General features: G+C 35.3%; 1 protein-coding gene across 16 annotated transcripts in view; it reads left to right on the top strand.

Moving 5' to 3' along the window:
- Positions 1-19,392, top strand: part of NRXN1 (neurexin 1) — a 1,133,364-nt gene that overhangs the window by 398,562 nt on the left and 715,410 nt on the right. For 6 of the 16 annotated variants that reach the window (XM_025353841.1, XM_025353843.1, XM_025353845.1 and 3 more), the window contains 2 exons: positions 16,515-16,816; positions 18,876-18,899. In XM_025353841.1, the coding sequence (XP_025209626.1) occupies positions 16,515-16,816; positions 18,876-18,899 (326 nt within the window). Of the gene's footprint in view, positions 1-16,514; positions 16,817-18,875; positions 18,921-19,392 lie in introns of all 16 variants that reach the window. The other 10 variants (XM_025353854.1, XM_025353853.1, XM_025353852.1 and 7 more) reach the window with 2 other exon arrangements.

Raw genomic sequence — 19,392 nt, 5'->3', positions numbered from 1 at the left:
TGCCTACTCTAAACTCTGGGTTTTTACCATTTCCAAATATTAGAATCACCTGAGAAGCTTCTGAAAATCCCAGTGCCCAAGTCATACAGTGACAATTAAAAGAGAACATTGAGGTGGTGTCTGGGGCCAAAGCATTACTATTTTTTAATGCTCTTTGGTTGATATTGTTTTGATGTTAATTTGACAATCCTTATGAATGGTATACATTTTGTCACATCACTTTAGCCTGATATGACTGGTAATTATTAGAATTTGCTAATAATTCTTGTCAAGATTGTGATGTGTATTTAATGTAATATTTATTACAAAATGATATAGAGTCTATTTCTATTGTGGGCAATACTATCAAAATAAAATCCATTATCTGTTTTTAAGTAGGAATATTTGAACATTTGAGTCAAATACTTTTATTATAATAATATGTATATAAAGAAACTGCAAACAACAAAATTTGGTGTTGAGAGGCTAGCATAATTAGTGCAAATATGGTGAGGTAGTTGGGATGATTACTTCACTTTGATATTGTAACTGAGAAAAATAATGGTAATATTGTTTGATGATATGAACGTTATGACAGTGTAATTTTATATATTTTCTCTAGGAGTTATAAAAATAGTTATCTAGGATAGGGATCAAATTAGAATGGAATGTCATGATGAAAAAATAGACTGTCATGTATTTTACAGAATGAGTATTTCCATCCTGAAACTGTGAAGATGTCCATTTAAACCTATCCAAAATAGCATTAGAAATGCAGAAACGTGTCTGGGCATGGTGGCTCAGGCCTATAGTCTCAGCAATTTGGGAGCCTGTAATCACAGCTACTTGAGAGGCTGAGGCAGGAGAATCGATTGAACCCAGGAGGTGGAGGTTGTAGTGAGCTGAGATCGTGCCACTGCACTCCAGCCTGGGTGACAGAGCAAGAATCTGTCTCAAAAAAAAAAAAAAAAAAAAAGAGAGAGAGAGAGAGAGAAAGAAATAATAAATGCGTAAAAGTGTCATAGAAAGAACACAGGATTTAGGGTCATAAAGCCAAATTCTAGTCCAAGGCATTCATAAGCTGAGTGGTCTTTGCCAAATCTATTAAATTCTCTGGACCTTCATTTTTTTTAATGTATAAAATGTAAAGGTTGAATAACATTTGTGTTTTCCAAAGTTTGGATGGTGAACCATTGGTGGATTATGAAATAAATTTAGAAGAATTTCTATTCCTATCAAAAGTAGAAGAGTGTATTGAGGGTAGAAAGCTTAGGTATTGTATATGTGTCCTGGGTAACTGGGAAGAAATTTTTGAAAGCCCTTGAATGGAAGACCTCTTTAACTTGTATAGTTTTGTGAATTGTTGGTAGGGAAGGCATATAGTATGGGGAATGGAGGAGGAGGCAGCTTATTTCAAGCATGGGGTATACAATTTATCAATATATTCTTGTCATATACTGTCAGGGAAAATGATATTTAAAAGGAAAAATAATTGGTTTTAATATGGTATTTGATTTACCCACAAGTAGAAAAGAAAACAACAACAAAAAAAGCAATTACAGCCTGTGAATGTGGAATGTGTCCTGTCCATGAGACCAGAGAACACTCACTCTGAGAAGTGAATGGATGTATTGTGAATTATAACTACATATTCAAGAGGTGGTATTATTCAGGTTGGCCAGAATGTTCTCTAACCAATGAAATTGCTTCCAAACTAGTGAGAATGTGCTCTGCTTTTTTATTGCTTCTCTTGTAAATTGTCTATTTTATTGTATATTTTGTGCTATTTGTTGGGATATGAGTTCTTTCCATGGAGAATAAGGTGACAGAAGGCCCATTACTTTTACAAAAATAAAAAGCAAAAACTCGAAATCACTGAATTGTAAGATAAACTGGTCATTGGAACTAACTAGAAACTAAAAAATAACAATATATTAGCAAGAGATCCACCCCAATATTGTTAAAGCAGAAATGGATAGGGTTCCTGGAATTATACTCTTGTAGAAAGTTTTCCAGGTGATTCTGATGATCATCTCTGTTTTGCATCAACTGATCTAGAGACCCAGCTTTTCATCCCAACTTCACCTGTGCACCAGAGAAAATCTCATAAATATTATGGATCTCCCTCTTCCAACTATAAAGTTTATAATTCTGTGTTTTGCTTAGATCTCTGATAAAGATGCACAATTTAAATAAAGCTTATCACAATTCAGCTGAAATTCATTATTTACCTTGGACCCTAAGATCTAAATTTATGTCAAAGGTAAAACTAAAAAAGAGATGGTAATAATTTCATCATCCTAAGAAAGATTTTTTTTTTTTTTAATATTAGATCTAAATACTAACTTGTGAACCATGCCAGGTGTTAATGAATGATCAGGCTGTTCCCTCACAGCCATTCCCCGGCATGTCCCTGCTTTATAATCTCGTCCCCTCCTCCCTATTCCAACCACAAAGACTGATCTGGCAATTGGCTTCTAACACAAGTAGAGCCATCCAAGTTTTCTGATTTGCGGAATTCAGAACCTGAAAAGAATGACTTCGAGTTCACTGGAGCTGAATTATATGAGTGGTGCAAGCCTAGAGGAGACCAGGAACTGTGAATTCAAGAGGTTGGGTTTTCCCAGAGTATCTTCCACTCCAAGAATTGGTGGTTTAGCAATTCCTTCTATTCTGTGACTTACCTCAAGTCTTTCTCATAAATTCTGTGTGTTTTCACTTAATCTGCAACTCTATTGAACTTGGGACAGGAATAAAACCCTAAGGAATCCATCTTATTTAATGAAATAACTTATCTCCTACGCATTTAGAATGATGCTGGTTTTATATACCCTTGAGATAATTGAGAAAACAGTACTCAAATCAGATAGGGAATCTCAGATGAAAAATATTGAGCTAGAGAACGTTGATTAATGTTGTTTTCAATACAGCTATGATAGATGGTGTAAGGGAAGTTATGGAAGACCCAGTATATAATTAATAAGAATACTTTCCTATCTTTATATTAAATATCTTAATTTTTAAAAAGTCTGAAAATGCAGCATAACAGAATATCTATGTTCATTATATTGAAGGAAAGTCAGACTCAGCTACATTTCCTGCTCTTGGACATGTAGCACCAACCATAAAGTGAGGAACTGAACCTAGGACTCCTAATTTCAAATTATGGTCTATATCCATAGAGCCCATAGGAAAACACTAGTCAGTATTGATTGATCCTTCTACACTTTTACTGGCTAAATATGTCTAATTTCAAATTAAGACTTATAGTATATAATGTTAGCTTTCTTTTAAAATATTTTATTTTTCTACGCATATATTTGCAATTATATGAAGAAGTACTTTAAATTTGGGGACAAATAATCAAACACAATCTGTAACACTCTGGCAAATCCATTGAAGGTGTTGTTTTCTGGGTTGTGGAAGAAAGGTGATTAGGAATAGGAAATTTACATCTAGTAGGGTGTGAATACAAGGACTTTCCATATTCCTTTGTCTTTCTGAGTTTGTAAGTCTTCACAGAATAATAGGAGAGCTAGCTCTAGAAGCACAAAGAGGTAGGGATTACTATGGGTAGTTCTTTTTAAAAGCAGCAGCCATCAGAAATCTTTAAAGACATTTTAACTCTAGCATGTTGCCTGATTTTGACAGCAGGAGAGCAATTGAGTTTGGCACAGAATTGGGCTTCAATAAATGTTTATTGAATGAATCAGTGAAACAGTGGCTCAATAAATCAACAATGTTATAGAACCATAGAGTTTTAGAATTGAAAGAAACACTGGAGATCACAGTCTGCCTGTGTCACTTTGCCAGGAAGGAAAATGAGGCCCAGTAAGGCTAAGTAGGGTGGTCAAGGGCAGAGCTGAAAAGTGTCCAAGAAGAAACCAGTGTTACACTCTCATAATTCTTAGCCTGATGCATTTCTCTGAGCAAATAAAATAATAAATAGCAAATATTTTATAAAATTATTTTGCAAGTCACTCAGGTACAAACTTGTTTAAAAGAATAAACCATCAATAGAAGTATGTATTTTGTTTCTTCTTTTTTTTTTTTTTTTAATTTACCATACTTCCATCTCGTTCTTATGTCATGAACCTTAATTAACCAAGTGCTCCTAGAATTAGGGTGTTGGGCATCGTAATATTTGGTAAAAAGCTGATTTTTTTAAACTGCTGGGTAGTGGTTTTAAATGTAGTGGTTACTTTAAAAATAATGATCATAACATCTAACATTAATTAATTGTCCACCATATGTTGAATGGAAATTTTTCTCATAGAATTGTTGATTAGAACCTTCTGAAAGAAAAGAATTTAAGTAGCCTTCATTGTAAATGGAACCTCCCTAAACTGGCCAGTTACCTTCCTCAGCATTTACTAGAGGACAGAAAGACTGACCCTTAAACTACTTCTAACTCCCCACTTCCACCTCCCTTATCTACCTAAGCAGTGAGGGATAGGTAAGCACAGAGTCTTTAAGGCATAGGCTCTGTAAAACATATTGTTAGTGAAGAGGTTTGCTTTTTTTACCCAAAATAACTGCGGGAATGAATTATGATAGAATCACATGTAGAGCCTGTGTATGCTGGGAAAAAAAAATGAAAGCTGGTGTTCTGCATTCGCAATGCATGACTTTGTATGCATCAAACTTGCTGGCCTGCCCTATGCCTTTCTGAGGAGGGAAGAAGAGGACTGGCAGGCTAGAAAGAGGGGACAAGAAGAATTTAACCTGGCCGGGCGCAGCGGCTCACTCCTGTAATCTCAGCACTTTGGGAGGCCTAGGCAGGCAGATCACAAGGTCAGGAGATCGAGACCATCCTGGCTAACATGGTAAAACCCCATCTCTACTGAAAATACAAAAAAACAAAAAAGAAAAATAGCTGGGCATGGTGGCGGGTGCCTGTAATCCCAGCTACTCAGGAGGCTGAGTCAGGAGAATGGTGAGAACCTGGGAGATGGAGGTTGCATTGAGCCAAGATCATGCCACTGCACTCCAGCCTGGGCGACAGAGCGAGACTGCGTCTCAAAAGAAAAAAAAAAGAAGAAGAAGAAGAATTTAATCTGCACTATCAACATTTGGTACAACCAGAATGCCCACAGGCATCGATATCCCTTTGAGGCTTTGGCTTGAGCCACCTAGCCAGTATTACTCACAGGAAGGCCACTAGCTGGACCACTATCTGGGATTATAGCAGCCAGATGCTATGGGGTGTTGTGTGAAGGTTAGAGTTGGGAGATGAAACAGATGAATTTCTCTTTCTCATGTTGTTGACTGCTGTTGGGAAGTCACATGGAGCACTAGTGAGTTTACTGCATGAAGGCAGCAAAGGTCAGTAAGGGTGAACCAGAGAAGCAGGTACAGCCCATAGAAAGAGGACTACATGAATAACCACTGTTCTTTTCTCTTCCCCTCATCAGCTCCATCCCAATAAACTGGAAGGGTCAGGTATTGAAGCAGGGGTGATGGTAAGGTACCTAGAGACATACTATGTCTTCCTCCTCCACTTCAACTCAAAATGATGACATTATTAACTTACAAATTAGCCCAAACTTTTAAAAACAAAAAGTGACCACAAATTCAGTGATTCTGCCCAAGATATTAAGAGATGGGGAAAATAAGTAACTTAATGTTTAAAAGCAGTAGATGAAGAAATATAATATATATATACATCAATATTGTTTATATCCCACAAATATATCCCATGGATTGATAGTCTTTAAAAAACTTATTATGCATATATTGTTTAATCCTTACAACTGCCCTATAAAATATATCCTAGTATTATTGTCTTCATTTACTGACAAGAAAACTAAGACTTTAAGGTGATTATTTACCCATGTGCTCACAGTGTGAGTGGTATTTGAACCCCGGTATATACATGACTTCATGGCCCATACTCCTATGTTCTATAACTTCATAAATGTTGAACTCACTGCTTTTACTTCCACGCCTACCCAGAGTTTATTTTCCACACAACAGCCAGAGTTATATTTTTGAGATGTAAATCAAACCATGTCATTCCCCTAACTATAAAACTCTAGTAGCTTCCCATTGTGCATGGAATAAAATCAGAGTTTGACAAAAATTTAGAAGTACTTACATGACGTAGGCCCATCCCACAGCTCTGATTTCATTGTATTCCCACATTGCCCCAGTGTCACTGTGCTCAATGCTCACTGGATTTTTTCTATTATTTCTATTCTTTGTCCAGATCTTCCCACAAGTGGTTCCTCAGCATTAAGGTCTCAATTTAATTGTCATTGTCTCATAAAGCTTTCCCAATCATCTAAATCAACTTCCCTGCTCTAGTTATCACACACCCTCATTGCACTCTTTTGCTTGCTCAGTTTCACATATAACTCACTTATGCTTGATTCACTTATGGTTATCTCTCCATCACTGGTTTGATGAGAGTGGGGACCCTGAAAACCTTATTTACTGTTGTATTTCTAATATCTAGAATAGTGCCTCCAAATGGTCATCTAATATATAATCATAAAGCGAACAATACCTGAGTGAATACTAACCTCCTTCTCAATGATAATTTTAGTGTTAGGGGATTTGCCATGTATTACCTTTGGATTCAATGCTTTTTCTGTGTTGAAATCAAATATATGCCATAGGTTTTCAGTGTTCCTTCTCTTGTGCTCCTAGTGTGAAGAGTGGTATTCAACAATTCAAGTGTTCCTATTCTATACTGATTTTGGTGTATACTGACCTAATTCTTTGCATTATTTTAATAACAAGTTAGCATTCTATCTGAAAAAAAAAAAAAAAAAAACAATAAAACAAACCAAAAAACCTTGGTCAAGCCTTCTATGAAGCAGAGGAATGGATGGAGTTGCAAAAGTACATTTCTTCCCATCCAGCATGATTCCTCGTTACACTTATCATATATTTATTACTCTCTCCTCTACTTAATGTTCTGGGGATATCAAGATAATTTTAGATTTTTTCTTTCTTTCAAAAAACTGCCATTCTTTTTTAAAAACATAGGAGACTTTGAGTTAGCAGTATATATTTCCTGCATTTCTAAGTGTTACTAACTTTAAAATGTTCCAAGTTCACTTAACTACAGTAATTGGAAATGTGACAGCCCAGGCCCATTTGTTTTCATTGAATCAGTTTACATCCAGAATACATGATAGTTTTCAGTTGCAGCAGTGTATGAACAAAGACATTTCTAGGGAGAACCATAAATGCAGTTGCATGAACCTTCTTAATTATATTCACTAATAATGATGACTTGTTAGACTATACCAGGAGTTATACACCCTTTACATTTCTCCAGAAGAGTGGCACTAAGTTTACAAACCCACAGAGAATTTTGTTGTAATATTGCCTAAAGGTGAAACATGTTGAGAATAAAAATTCAGAGATTATTTCCAGTGATTTAAAGCCTGGGCTCTCTGCTGGGGTGCATATTAAATAGATATTTGATACATCTACACACTGATCAGAGCTCTCTGATTCTTCCCCCCCGCTGCCAGGCTTTTTATTTCCAATGAAAAGATGCAAAATAATTCATCTGGATGTTTATTCCTTAAGAACAGTGCCATGATATCAATATATATTTTGCCTTTAATACTTATTTCAGATACAAGAGACACAAAGTTGTCCTTATCATTCTTAAAAGATATTCTAAATTGCAGTACTGTAAGAATCTGTTCATAACAACAAGACTCTCACACTTTCATGTACACTAGAATCACCTTGGGGATCAGGTTACAGTACAGAGTTTGCACCAGTAAGTTGGGGTGGAGGGAGCCTTGAAATTCTAAATTTCTCATAAGCTCTAAGTGATGCTGATGATACTGTCCTTCGAACCACAGTTCAAGTAGGACGTATCGAGATCATTATTTTGTTAAAGCAATTTCACTTGTACCAACTCTTTCCTCTCCCTGTGAAAATTCTCCTTTCCTCTGCTGTTGCCTTCCAAGATGCTATCATCTGTATATATTTAAAAAAATTGCATTCTATAATTCAGAACAGTTTACGAGATGACCACAATATTTGGATAAATTAAATTATAAATTTTTAGAATTAGAGACCACCCCAGTCTGATTCTAGGGAGAAAGAAGCAATTGGCTATTCTTTGGGTTTAGTTAAATAGATCAATTTCTCAGAATATATTGCCTTGACCAAGTTGCTAATAAGATGATTTCATAGTTACATTTATTTACTTCATATCCATTTCATAAATGAGGACTGTTTATAAATACAAAATACTTGTACATCTCCTTGAATATAATTGTATTATTATAATTTACGTATTTATTAAGTAATCATTAATTGGTACCCAGAAAATTTCAGATTTCTTTCAGAGAATCTTTATAAAGTCCATATTCATGAAGCTACTTTTAATTTTCATTGTGTTAATGATTTTCTTCAGGTTAAAAAATGCTAGCATCTAGTTCTTATAGATTAGATTGTGGGGATTTGAATCTGACTTAGGCCCAGAAATTGAAATGTTGCACACCGAGTGAATGCCAGGATCATTTGTTCATTCCTTTCCCTGTGTGTCTCATTTTTTTTTTGTTGTTGTTGTTGAGACAGTCTCCCTTTGTCGCCCAGGCTGTCGCGATCTCAGCTCACTGCAAGCTCCGCCTCCCGGGTTTACGCCACTGGGACTACAGGCGCCCGCCACGTCGCCCGGCTAGTTTTTTGTATTTTTTAGTAGAGATGGGGTTTCACCGTGTTAGCCAGGATGGTCTCGATCTCCTGACCTCGTGATCCGCCTCGGCCTCCCAAAGTGCTGGGATTACAGGCTTGAGCCACCGCGCCTGGCCATGTGTCTCATTTTATATGTAGAACTAGTCAGTCCAGCCAGACACAGAATGGCCTGTTTGGTTCCCAGCGCCTTTGGTTATTTTAACAGATGCAAATCAATTGCACAATAGGACTGGAAAATTATCGTACTAGAGTTTTAGAACATGTCCTGTTTTCTTTTGCAGAAATATGCTCAAATTTAAGATGCATTTAGTTTTTGGTAATGAATTAGAAACTCATTTTATGACAATGTCTAGAAATTAGGAAGAACCTGAGACTGGTATCAAGAGGGCAAGAATTATATTCTGACTTTTCCTCAGTTAGTTTTGTGACCACAGTTTTGTCTGTTTGGCCCTCACACTGTTCATCAAATAAATGATGGCACTGGACTAAATAATGTCAAAGTCTAACTTAGCTTTCATATTTAATGACTTCAAGTATATCATCAAGAGTCCTGGGTCTTCTTTTGAATTATTTGACGGAAGCTTGGCAATTTATTTCTGGATTGGTCTCGAGGTTTACCTAAGTGAGATAAATCTTTAAGAGTGAATATTTTATAAATCTTGATTACTCGCTGCAGAACAAGAGAAGTTAGACTCAGAATTTACATGTGTTGAATCACAGTTGGTAATTTTAGAATGTCTTATGACATGTATTAGGTAGAAAGCCAAATGAAAGAGTGAACTACTCTCCCTTGAAAGTAATGTGATTTTTCCTTGTAGTAATCAATTTATTGTTTTAATTTCTAAGTTACATAGTTTGTGGCAAATAAGAAAATACTACATTTCTTAGGGACTGAGGATTTAATTTGATACAAATTTCAATAAGTAGACTTTCCTGTTCTGCTTTTCTAAAGTTGTTTTTTCTTATAGCAGAGACAGCCAGGCTTATTTGTTTTAATAATGCAAGCTTCTAATGTGTACATCTACTTGGTCAAAGATGTTTTGAGCACAATATTTTTGTATATTTGACTTCTAGAATAGAAAAATAAATGAAGCAGGGCTCTCACCAAAATACCTTTTTTCATTCATTTGTTTTTTCATATATTGATTTTAGTTTCTGGTTTATGTTGAACATGATCTTAGAATCATATAACTATGGTAAAGCCTTCCAACCTGTGTGATTTGGGATTGTATATATGAAGAGTAATATAATCAAGAATAATAATATTGGCTAGTTTTTTGGCATACAAAAATGGCCTGACATTCTTCATGTAATTGGGGATGGTGGGACTTCGTTCTGCCCACAGGCATCCTTGTCTTTAGGATGTATGGTAATTTCTCTGCAGATTATTTATTTGATGAAACAGTTCAGTGAATTTAGAAGATACAGAGGCATTGGGTCAAATCAATGAGATTATATTCTACGCACAGGTAATGCAAAGGAGCACTGTCCCGAGAATCAATTTTTGTGTGAACTTAGAAAGTCATTTAACCTATCTTTGTTTAACTTTCTTTTTTTGTTTTTCCATAAAGTAGTGTCAGTGATTCTTGGCATTGAAACCAATCCATTTGTTCAATCTACCATCTAAGGTTTGACCACCTTCTACAACATCCAATGAAATGGTTCAGTTATGGTTAACTTTTTTTCTGTGATGAGAAGTTTGTTTTTTTATCAAAAAAACTTAAAGTTGAACTTACCCTCAGACAATTAGATGAGCAAGAACTGTGAATTTTCTTCTAAGTTATAGTGGGTTGGATATGGAATAGGACTGAAATCCCATGGCAGCCTCTTAAATCTTTTCCTCCAACTGTATGGCAACAAAAACCAATTGTAGACTATTAGAAAGATGCTTCAAGTTTTTAAATTTTACTTTTTCCCAATTTTATCAAGACATTTCTATGGTTAGAAATAGAGGCTCTTTTCATCTTGATATCAATCCATTAATCAACACATTTAAGATATGGACCTTCAAACAATTACTACCATGCAGCATATGTATTTTTTTTTTAATCTTACGGGATTACTCTTAAGAGCAAATGGTAATTAAAGGATATTAATGTTTATTGAAAATTTGTAAAAAGTAACAATTGAAATTATTACTATTGGCTTTATTTTAGCTTTTACGTATTAATAGGAATAATGTTTTCTCATATCATCCTATTAATCAGGAAGAAAATACTTCATCAGATGAATTCATTTTGTGTTTAATCATCCAGATTATTCAAACATTTTATTGAAATATAGCATTTATGCTGATAAATGTGGCATAAATGTATGGGTAAATTAATTTTTTGCACACTTAGCACACCCAACACTTAAATCAAGAACAACATTAATTGTACCCCAAGAATTCTCCTCACTGTTAGCCCCTCTCCATCTCTACCAAGGGTAGCCACTGTCTTGATTTACAACAGAGGCTAGTTATGCTTCTTTTTAAAATTTGTATATAAATGGAATCAGAACTATGTTCTCTTTTGTGTCAGGCATTTTTTTAGCTAAATATTATTACTGTGAGATTTGTCTGTATTTCTGTTGCAGTTGCAGCCCATATATTCACATTGTTATTTAATATTGTGTGACTATACTGAAATGTATCCATTCTATTATTGGTTGTTATTTCAGTACTGTTAAGTTTTAGATTATTTTTGCAGAGTACCTCTATAAACATTCTACTATGCTATTCTGATGCTATGTGTATTTTTTTGTTGTTGGATGTATGCTTATGAGTGGAATTGGTGGATCATAGGGTAGGCACGAGTGCAACTTTAAAAGAGAATGCCAAACAGTTTCACAAAATAGTTCCTACCAATAATGTATGAGACTTCTAGCTGCCCCACATCCTCACTGACACTGGATTTTTTTTGTATTTTTCATTGTATTCATTCTGTGGAGTGTGCTGTTATTTCATTATGGTTTTAGTTTGCATTTCTTTGAAGATAGCCTTTTATCCTTTAACATCTATTCAAGTATTTTATCCTTTTTTTCTCATTGACTTCTGTTGTGGTTTTTGTTGTTGTTGTTGTTACTATTGATTTGTACGAGGTCTTTATGCATCCTAGATATAAGTATTTATTGACATTCACATGGCTATGGGTCTAATTTGTTTTTCATTTTCATTGTTTTAGCATATATTAGAAATGCAAATTTAGTTGGGACTTGTATTTAAAAATGGACATAGACTTACTCTGCAAGTGTTCAGCAGAAACACATGGGTAAACACTCTGCTGCTTAGTATTTGTATATAGAATAGCACAAAGCTTACCTACAAAGATTGTAAGGTAGAAAATGATTAGAAGAAACATAATATTCTTATAAATATATTGTGAAAAACAGAGTGATTTTTGTATTTTCATGTAGTATATATGGTCTTTCATGAAAAAGAACATAGGAAGAAATATTTTCCCTGCTTAGATTTATGTCCCATGTATGGCATTTTAAGGTAATTGCATATTCCACAGAGTGAATTTTTTCCAAAACTATGTGGTTGCCTTTAATGTAAATTTGAATTACTTAAATTTGGAATTAAACAATACAAAAGAAATGATATATTTTCATTTTTAAGTAATGGGAATATCATAGTGTTAAAAAGACATCAACACCCATATAACTTCAAAGCTTATGACATAGTGAATTGCAAACTGTTTATTATTTTTCCCTTTAGGCATACCACATTATCTGGCAAACAGAACCTTTGTTGAGATTTTATTCTAAGTTATACAGATTTGAAATGATACAAAATATCTTGGATAAAATTCTACAGCCTTCTTACTGGACCACACCTCTTCAACCTCCAAAACTTTATAATTTAGTTATTTAAGTGGAATCTTTCTTAATATATTACATGCTTCCCTGCCCTTTTAAACTGAGTAGACTAAAACACAATTAGAATTTTCTTACTAAGACATATCTTCACAAAGTTTTTCTTTTTTCTCTTTTTTTCTTTCTTTCACAATGCTATATGTCACTTCTTTCTGACACATAGGTGGCATGGCATATTAGACAGAACCTGGATTAGTAGACTGAATCCTGGTGCCACTTCTATTACTGTCACATTTTATGAATTTGAGGGTCATTTAAACTCCATGAGCCTCGTTTTCTTAATAATATAAATTAATGGGTTGGGCTATAGTAGTGTCTTTAAGGCTCCCACTGGCTCAGAGATCTACTTATTCAGTGGGAATGTAAAATTTCACAAATATCATATTCAGATAAGTGGATCTCTCTCTCGTGTGTGTGTGTGTGTGTGTGTGTGTGTGTGTGTGTGTGTGTCTGACAAAAGTTTCCATAGATTGCCTCTCTAAATTAAATCCTTCATCATGTAGAATTGATTTTGGGAAACAAAAGGATGTAAAGATCCAACTTCACTTTTCTCTTATAGAAAACCAATTGTCCCAGCAGCCGTTATTGACCTCTGTATGTTTTGCTAACTTATCTGCAATGCCAGACAATATAAATATAACTTGTTTTCATATATGCTTATTAGTATGCACGCGCATGCACACACACACACATTTATATATATGAACCAGAATCCTCTTGGCTACCTATCATCAAAAGAGCAGAATAATAAGCAATGAGAAATGAGTTGAAAGAATTGGCAAATTTTTAGTTTATTGATCATGGTTACCTGTTTTCTAAGGACTGTGACCCAAGTTCTTTATAATATGTGAAATTGCCATGGGATTGCATAATGCCAAAATAAACTTACTACAGTTGGTCAATTTTTATCTTATCAGCATCAGCAGTATATAAAAATGACTTTCAGTAGCCTTGGCAAAATGTGGAATTATTTTCTTTTCGTTTTATGTCAATTTCATGGCTATTAAATGGTATCTGAATATAGTTTGATTTTGGCCATTTCCTCAGTACTAATAGGTATGAACATCTCTTCATTTATTCATAAGTAATACATATCTATTTTTTCTATGAAATTACATTTCTTTTGTCTATTTTCTCCATTGGTTGTCTTTATTTTTTTATTGATTCACTGAGATGCTTGGCATATTCTGGATTATAATCCTTTGTTGATTAATATGAAGTGAAAATATTTTCTCCTAAATTGTTATTTAACTTCTTATTCTATGGTGTTATTGATGACCCAATATTCTTAATTTTAATGTAGATGAATGTATCAATATTTATTAGTGCTTTATTCTAATTTTTGAAATCCTTCCATTCTTTCATATCAAAATTTATTGTCTGACAAGTTTTCACAGATTGACTCTCTAAATTAAATCAGGCATCCATGTAGAATTGATTTTTGTGAACAAAATGATGTAAAGATCCAATTTCACTTTTTTCTTATGCATAACTGATTGTCCTAGTAACCTTTATTGACTAATCTATCCTTTGCACACTTATCTGAAATGCTTGACAGTAAAAATTGTTTTCATATATGCTTAACAATATTTTAAGTTTGATTATCATTATTCTCATTTTACCTATCCTAATGCATTTTCTTAAGTACTATAATTTTGTAATAAATGTCCATCTTTACACAGGCAACTTCCTTCATCTTCTTTCTCTGGCATATTGTGGCTATTTGGGACTCTTTTTTTTTTTCTCTCTCATAAATTGTGAAGAAACAGCTTTTTACATTTATATTTTTAATCTATTGTGATTTTTATTAGGATTTTATTGAATCTATAAATCTATTTACATATGTTGGAACATTGATTGTCTCTAGTATACAAAACCCTAAATTCTTTCCAAAGTATCTTATTAAGCCAAATAAATTTGTAGATTATTTTAGTCTTTCATTTGTGCATTGTATTTGCTTATATGACATGATTTTCTTTATTTATAATCTTTATAATGTTCATATAGTTTTCTTGTCTTCCTGCATTAGCTACAACATCAAGTGTAGCACTGAATATAAATGTTGATAGTGGGAATCCTTGTCCTGTTTCTTATCTTAAAGAGAATATTCTGGATTTCATAATAACATATGACTTATGATGCTTGTTTTAGATCATTTATCACATTTATCACATTAATTAGGCAAGCAGGAAGATATCTACTATTTATCACCAACGTATCAACTTTACCAGATGTCTGCACAGACATTATCTCATTGTATCTTCACATTCATTCTGAAAGATTGGTATCTCTAACCATTTTCAGAAACCGAAATTCGAAAAACAAATAATTGTTCTAGTGACAGCTAGTGGCCAACCTGGAATCCAAACTCGTGTTTTGACTCACATTTTTCTCTCAGTATAATAGTAATATCTAGTTGTGCTTGTGCCCAATATTGAACCACTTGCCATGTTGGACTGACCAGGGGAGCAGGCACCTGGACTATAACTTTCTGAGACAGGAATTAAGTCCATTGTGTTCACTTCATTATCCCTAATGACTGGTACTGGGCTTAACCCTTGGGAGGTGCTCGCCAATATTTTGAGTGTTTGAATGGGAGGGATTCACTATTATAGATTGAGATGTCCTTCCTATGACTCTTACTCAGAATTATTTGGTCTGAGTGATAGTCTTGGCTAATAATTTACTAGTAGTCAATGACTAATATTCCAGGACTCAATTCCTGGTGAATACCTCTAGGTGCTCACCATGATATTTATTGCTATGGTTTGACTACCTGTAGCCACTGACGGCATTTTCTACATCCAGGAAGGCAGGTCATCTGGCTTTGATGCGTTGAAAGTGATTTGAGCTCTGATTCCAGGACATGAGTTATTTGACAATCAAATGAAAATTTCTGAGATTAAAAACCTATTACAGGGGAGAGTGCAACACCTGCTGATGTATCAACCCTCTCAGGGGCATGATAGTGATAGTATGTTGCCAGTGGGACAGATTAAGTTTCTCCAGTACCTTTTATAATTATATGTTTATAGTTTATCAGAAGCTGATTCCCAATCATGCTGTCTCATTTTTCTTGGCACAGCATCATTATTGCCTAGAAAGTCAAGGGGACTTATGGCTTACATTCTTCCTTTGGTTCAACTCACCTCATCAGTGGGAGAAGTGTGTTCTTTCCAAATAGCCACCTTTCTATATGATCTGTCTAGCATCTTGTGAGATCTGCTTTGTTACTTCTAAATCTGGTAAAGACTAAGATACGTAGAAAATGTTGAGACTTCATTTATATGCTATCCCCATGACGATGTGCTAGAATTCTTACCAATGTCATAACAGCCAGCCCTACCATCTGCTTGATGAGACCAGGGAATGGATCAATAATCCAGCTGACTCCATTAGACTTTTTATCGCTACTCCCTCCATCCAGAGAGAAAAAAAAATGCACATGCTTTGTAGGAGATCTGTTTACTCCCAGACCAGATTCTATTTTTTTTTTTCTTTCCTTTCTCCTTACCAGATAATTTGTTATGGTCTCTCAATGATAAAACTGTTTGTCTCTTCATTGAAAAAGATCTTTGAATATAAATGTCTTACTGAAAATTAAAATAATACCTCAGTTGGATGGAGAGAATGTTGAAAACATCTTGGAATCCATTGTTGTCAGCAGAGTGGAACCATCCAATATGCATTTATGGTACCTGATTCATGCCCTGGAGACATCTCAGAGCTGCTTTCTCTGATCAGAGCTCTTGCAGTGATACTGAAAAATTAATTGAATTTTCAAGAATGTCAGCTTTAGCTACTGCAGCTGATGGCCCAATAGTTGAGGAGATTTATTAAATATATACTGCCACCTACAGTACTATTTGACTGAGACAGGGTTCATGTCATGGAATCTAATTAAGCAGGGTTAATTTGGGGAGTGATTAGCTATTGTTTCTGTTAAGATCTGCTGATTTGCATAGTGTATTTGTTTACTTATGTATGTATCATCTGTTTTCCTCTAGGAAAAGAAGAATATATTGCCACGTTCAAGGGATCTGAATACTTCTGCTACGACTTGTCTCAAAACCCCATTCAAAGCAGCAGTGATGAAATAACTCTGTCATTTAAAACCCTTCAGAGGAATGGACTGATGCTTCACACTGGGAAATCAGCTGATTATGTCAATCTTGCCCTGAAAAATGGAGCTGTCTCTCTGGTCATTAATTTGGGATCAGGGGCCTTTGAAGCACTAGTGGAGCCTGTGAATGGAAAGTTTAATGATAATGCCTGGCATGATGTGAAAGTCACCAGGAATCTGCGTCAGGTAACAGCGCAGTGGATAAGAGAGTAACTGGCTTTGTTTCTCGCTACAGCTGTGTGTGTGGTACTTGAAAACTCTAACAACATGATACAGGGCTCCTCAGAGTCACTTGCAAATTAACTTTTTCTTCTTCTGAGATGAATCTTCCTGCCATACTTGAGCAGGGGCATATCTAGAAAGTTCTGGGGGCCCAAAGGCTATTTTGATACAGGGCCATATGAAAATTTACAAGAGGGCTGCAAGGATATCCCTGCAACCTGCCCTTCCTGTGACGTGTGTGATTTTGTTGTGTTTCTGGTTTTTTGTTTGTTTAATTTTAAATTATAGTTTTCATGGTGATCATTTGGAAGCATGCACATTGGGGTCATTAAATCACAGTTCCTTTTTTGTAGTCAAAACAATAGTGTTTGTGATTTGGGATTGTATCAGTCCCTACTCCCTCCTCCTCCCACCCCCAAAATGGGGACCAAAAAAGTCCCTGAGGGGAAAAATGACTTTAGGGGCTTACATATCTCCTGAAGGGTCTGATTTTGAAGATATTTTTATTTTTAGCATAGATACTTTAAGTTAAACCCCAAATGACTCTGGAAAGGCCAGTTAAGCTTCTAGGTGCCCATTTCTATTTGATTGTGTTTTTTAAAAAATTTTCGAGATGCTATATACTAGGAAAATATCAGCTATTTACTAAATCTATGGGTCCACATATACTGTATGTTTTTAATGAAAACATGATTACAGTATATATATATGGATGCAAATGAATAGATTGTCCTTTTATATTGAACATTGTAAGTTTGGGTATTATGTGAAACTTTATATTACAATGTATCATTTTGTTAAGTGTTGACAGTGACTAATTTTTTTGCCTTACATGCTGATCTTAAACTAATATTCTTAACATATTTGTTGTTTCTCTGAACAGTTGCAGAATGACCGGATTGTCTCTGGTTTTCCTTTACCAAAACAGCCCTCTCTTTCAGAGCTGTTAACTGTCTAACCTTTTCTTTCCTGCTTCTGAAAGGTTTAAACTATCTGAGCTAGAGAAACAAAAAGGAGCTTTAGGAATGTAGATTTAGTCTAGCTAAGGCAAACAAGTAAAACTAAAAGATTCTTGAGAACCCCAGACCTTCCAGATCCCTCACTGACATGGGAGGGGGACCTGCATGCTTCCACGTGCCTTTGGAGAGGGTCGGCCACCATCAGTACAGCTGTAGACCACGGGTTTCCTATAAGTCTGTCTCTTTGGTTTTCCTTTTTTAAATTTTTTCTCTCAGATATGCACAAAGAAACCGGAGGCTCATTTGAGAGAAGCACAGAAGGAAGGGTGGGGGCTTGAGGAGTCCACTTTCTAGATTTGCCTTTGCTCAGGTTACAAACCAAACTGCGAATTGCTCAAAGGAAACTGTAGTTATACAGCCCGGGTGCATGTGTAGGAGGACAGATTAAACACAAATCCATTCTACTCATTCTATGTGTCAGGATCTTTGCTTTGTTTCATTGCAGTAAACTGTGACCCTAAAGTCCATCAATATGACCGAAGGAAGTTTTGAAGTTGAGGAGGAGTCCTTGTATGCTGTAAAATTGAGTAGTAGGGCAATGCCAACTGATTCCTACTAATTTCCTGGGGCTGGGGTGGGCCAGGGTGGAGGAGGGGCCAAGTATGGGCATAGGGCTGCAGTGGTCAGCTGAAAAGCTTTAGGCCTTTGAATCCCTTTTAGACTTTTCCAATGTCTCTCAGATGTACTCAGGAAGACAAAGGGAACATTGCCATGTGTCTGTTTCTGTCTAGTAGCGAATTATGAACAATAATAGCAGGAAAAATATTACCTCTGTGGGAGGCCTACTTGTTAGTCTGCTTTTTTCTTGTAAAATTTTTTTGCCCTTTTTCTATGTTACTAACATGCTTAATAACTAACATGTCATTCATGGAATGTTTCATTCTACTAACCGTTACCTGAATCAAAAAATGTACTAACATGGTAGAGACCATCATATTTTTTAAGTAACGATCGTTATTCTGTTCACAGTTTTTAATTTCCTTTCTCCCCCCTTCTCCACAAAGCACTCAGGCATTGGACACGCTATGGTAAACAAACTACATTGTTCGGTAGATATCATTCTAATTGTTTCTTATTTTGGGTTTGCCGTGTGTTTTCTTTCTTTCTTTTAACTGTAGACATCATTAACAAAAGAGGAACTGCGGTTGGTACTCTTCTGCTTACTTTGACCTCCTTCTTTTCATCTGTTGTTGACCTTCTTATTTTTTACCTGTTCCTGTCAACTTCTGTTTTCCAACTCACCTGTAGGGGCATCGTTAACGTTTCGAACGTTTTGCATCCAGCTGTGGTTAACACGGGATAAGACAAAATGGTGGCTGGCCCGAGTGACCGCAGGCTCAGCCAGTCTCTAACCATTCATGATGCATGGCATGGAAACTTGATTTGGGAATGCTGGAGATGCCACACCCACTCATCTTTACGTCATCACAAAGCAGTTGTTTTTAATTTTTATTTTTTTTCCTTTGGTTCTCCCTGTTTTCTTTCTTTCCTTTTCTGAACTGTACTGTACCTCTTGCATGT

The sequence above is a fragment of the Theropithecus gelada genome, chromosome 13 (genome assembly GCF_003255815.1).
Source record: "Theropithecus gelada isolate Dixy chromosome 13, Tgel_1.0, whole genome shotgun sequence".
NCBI classification, from domain to species: Eukaryota; Metazoa; Chordata; class Mammalia; order Primates; family Cercopithecidae; genus Theropithecus; species Theropithecus gelada.
This window is presented reverse-complemented; position numbering and strand designations above follow the sequence as displayed.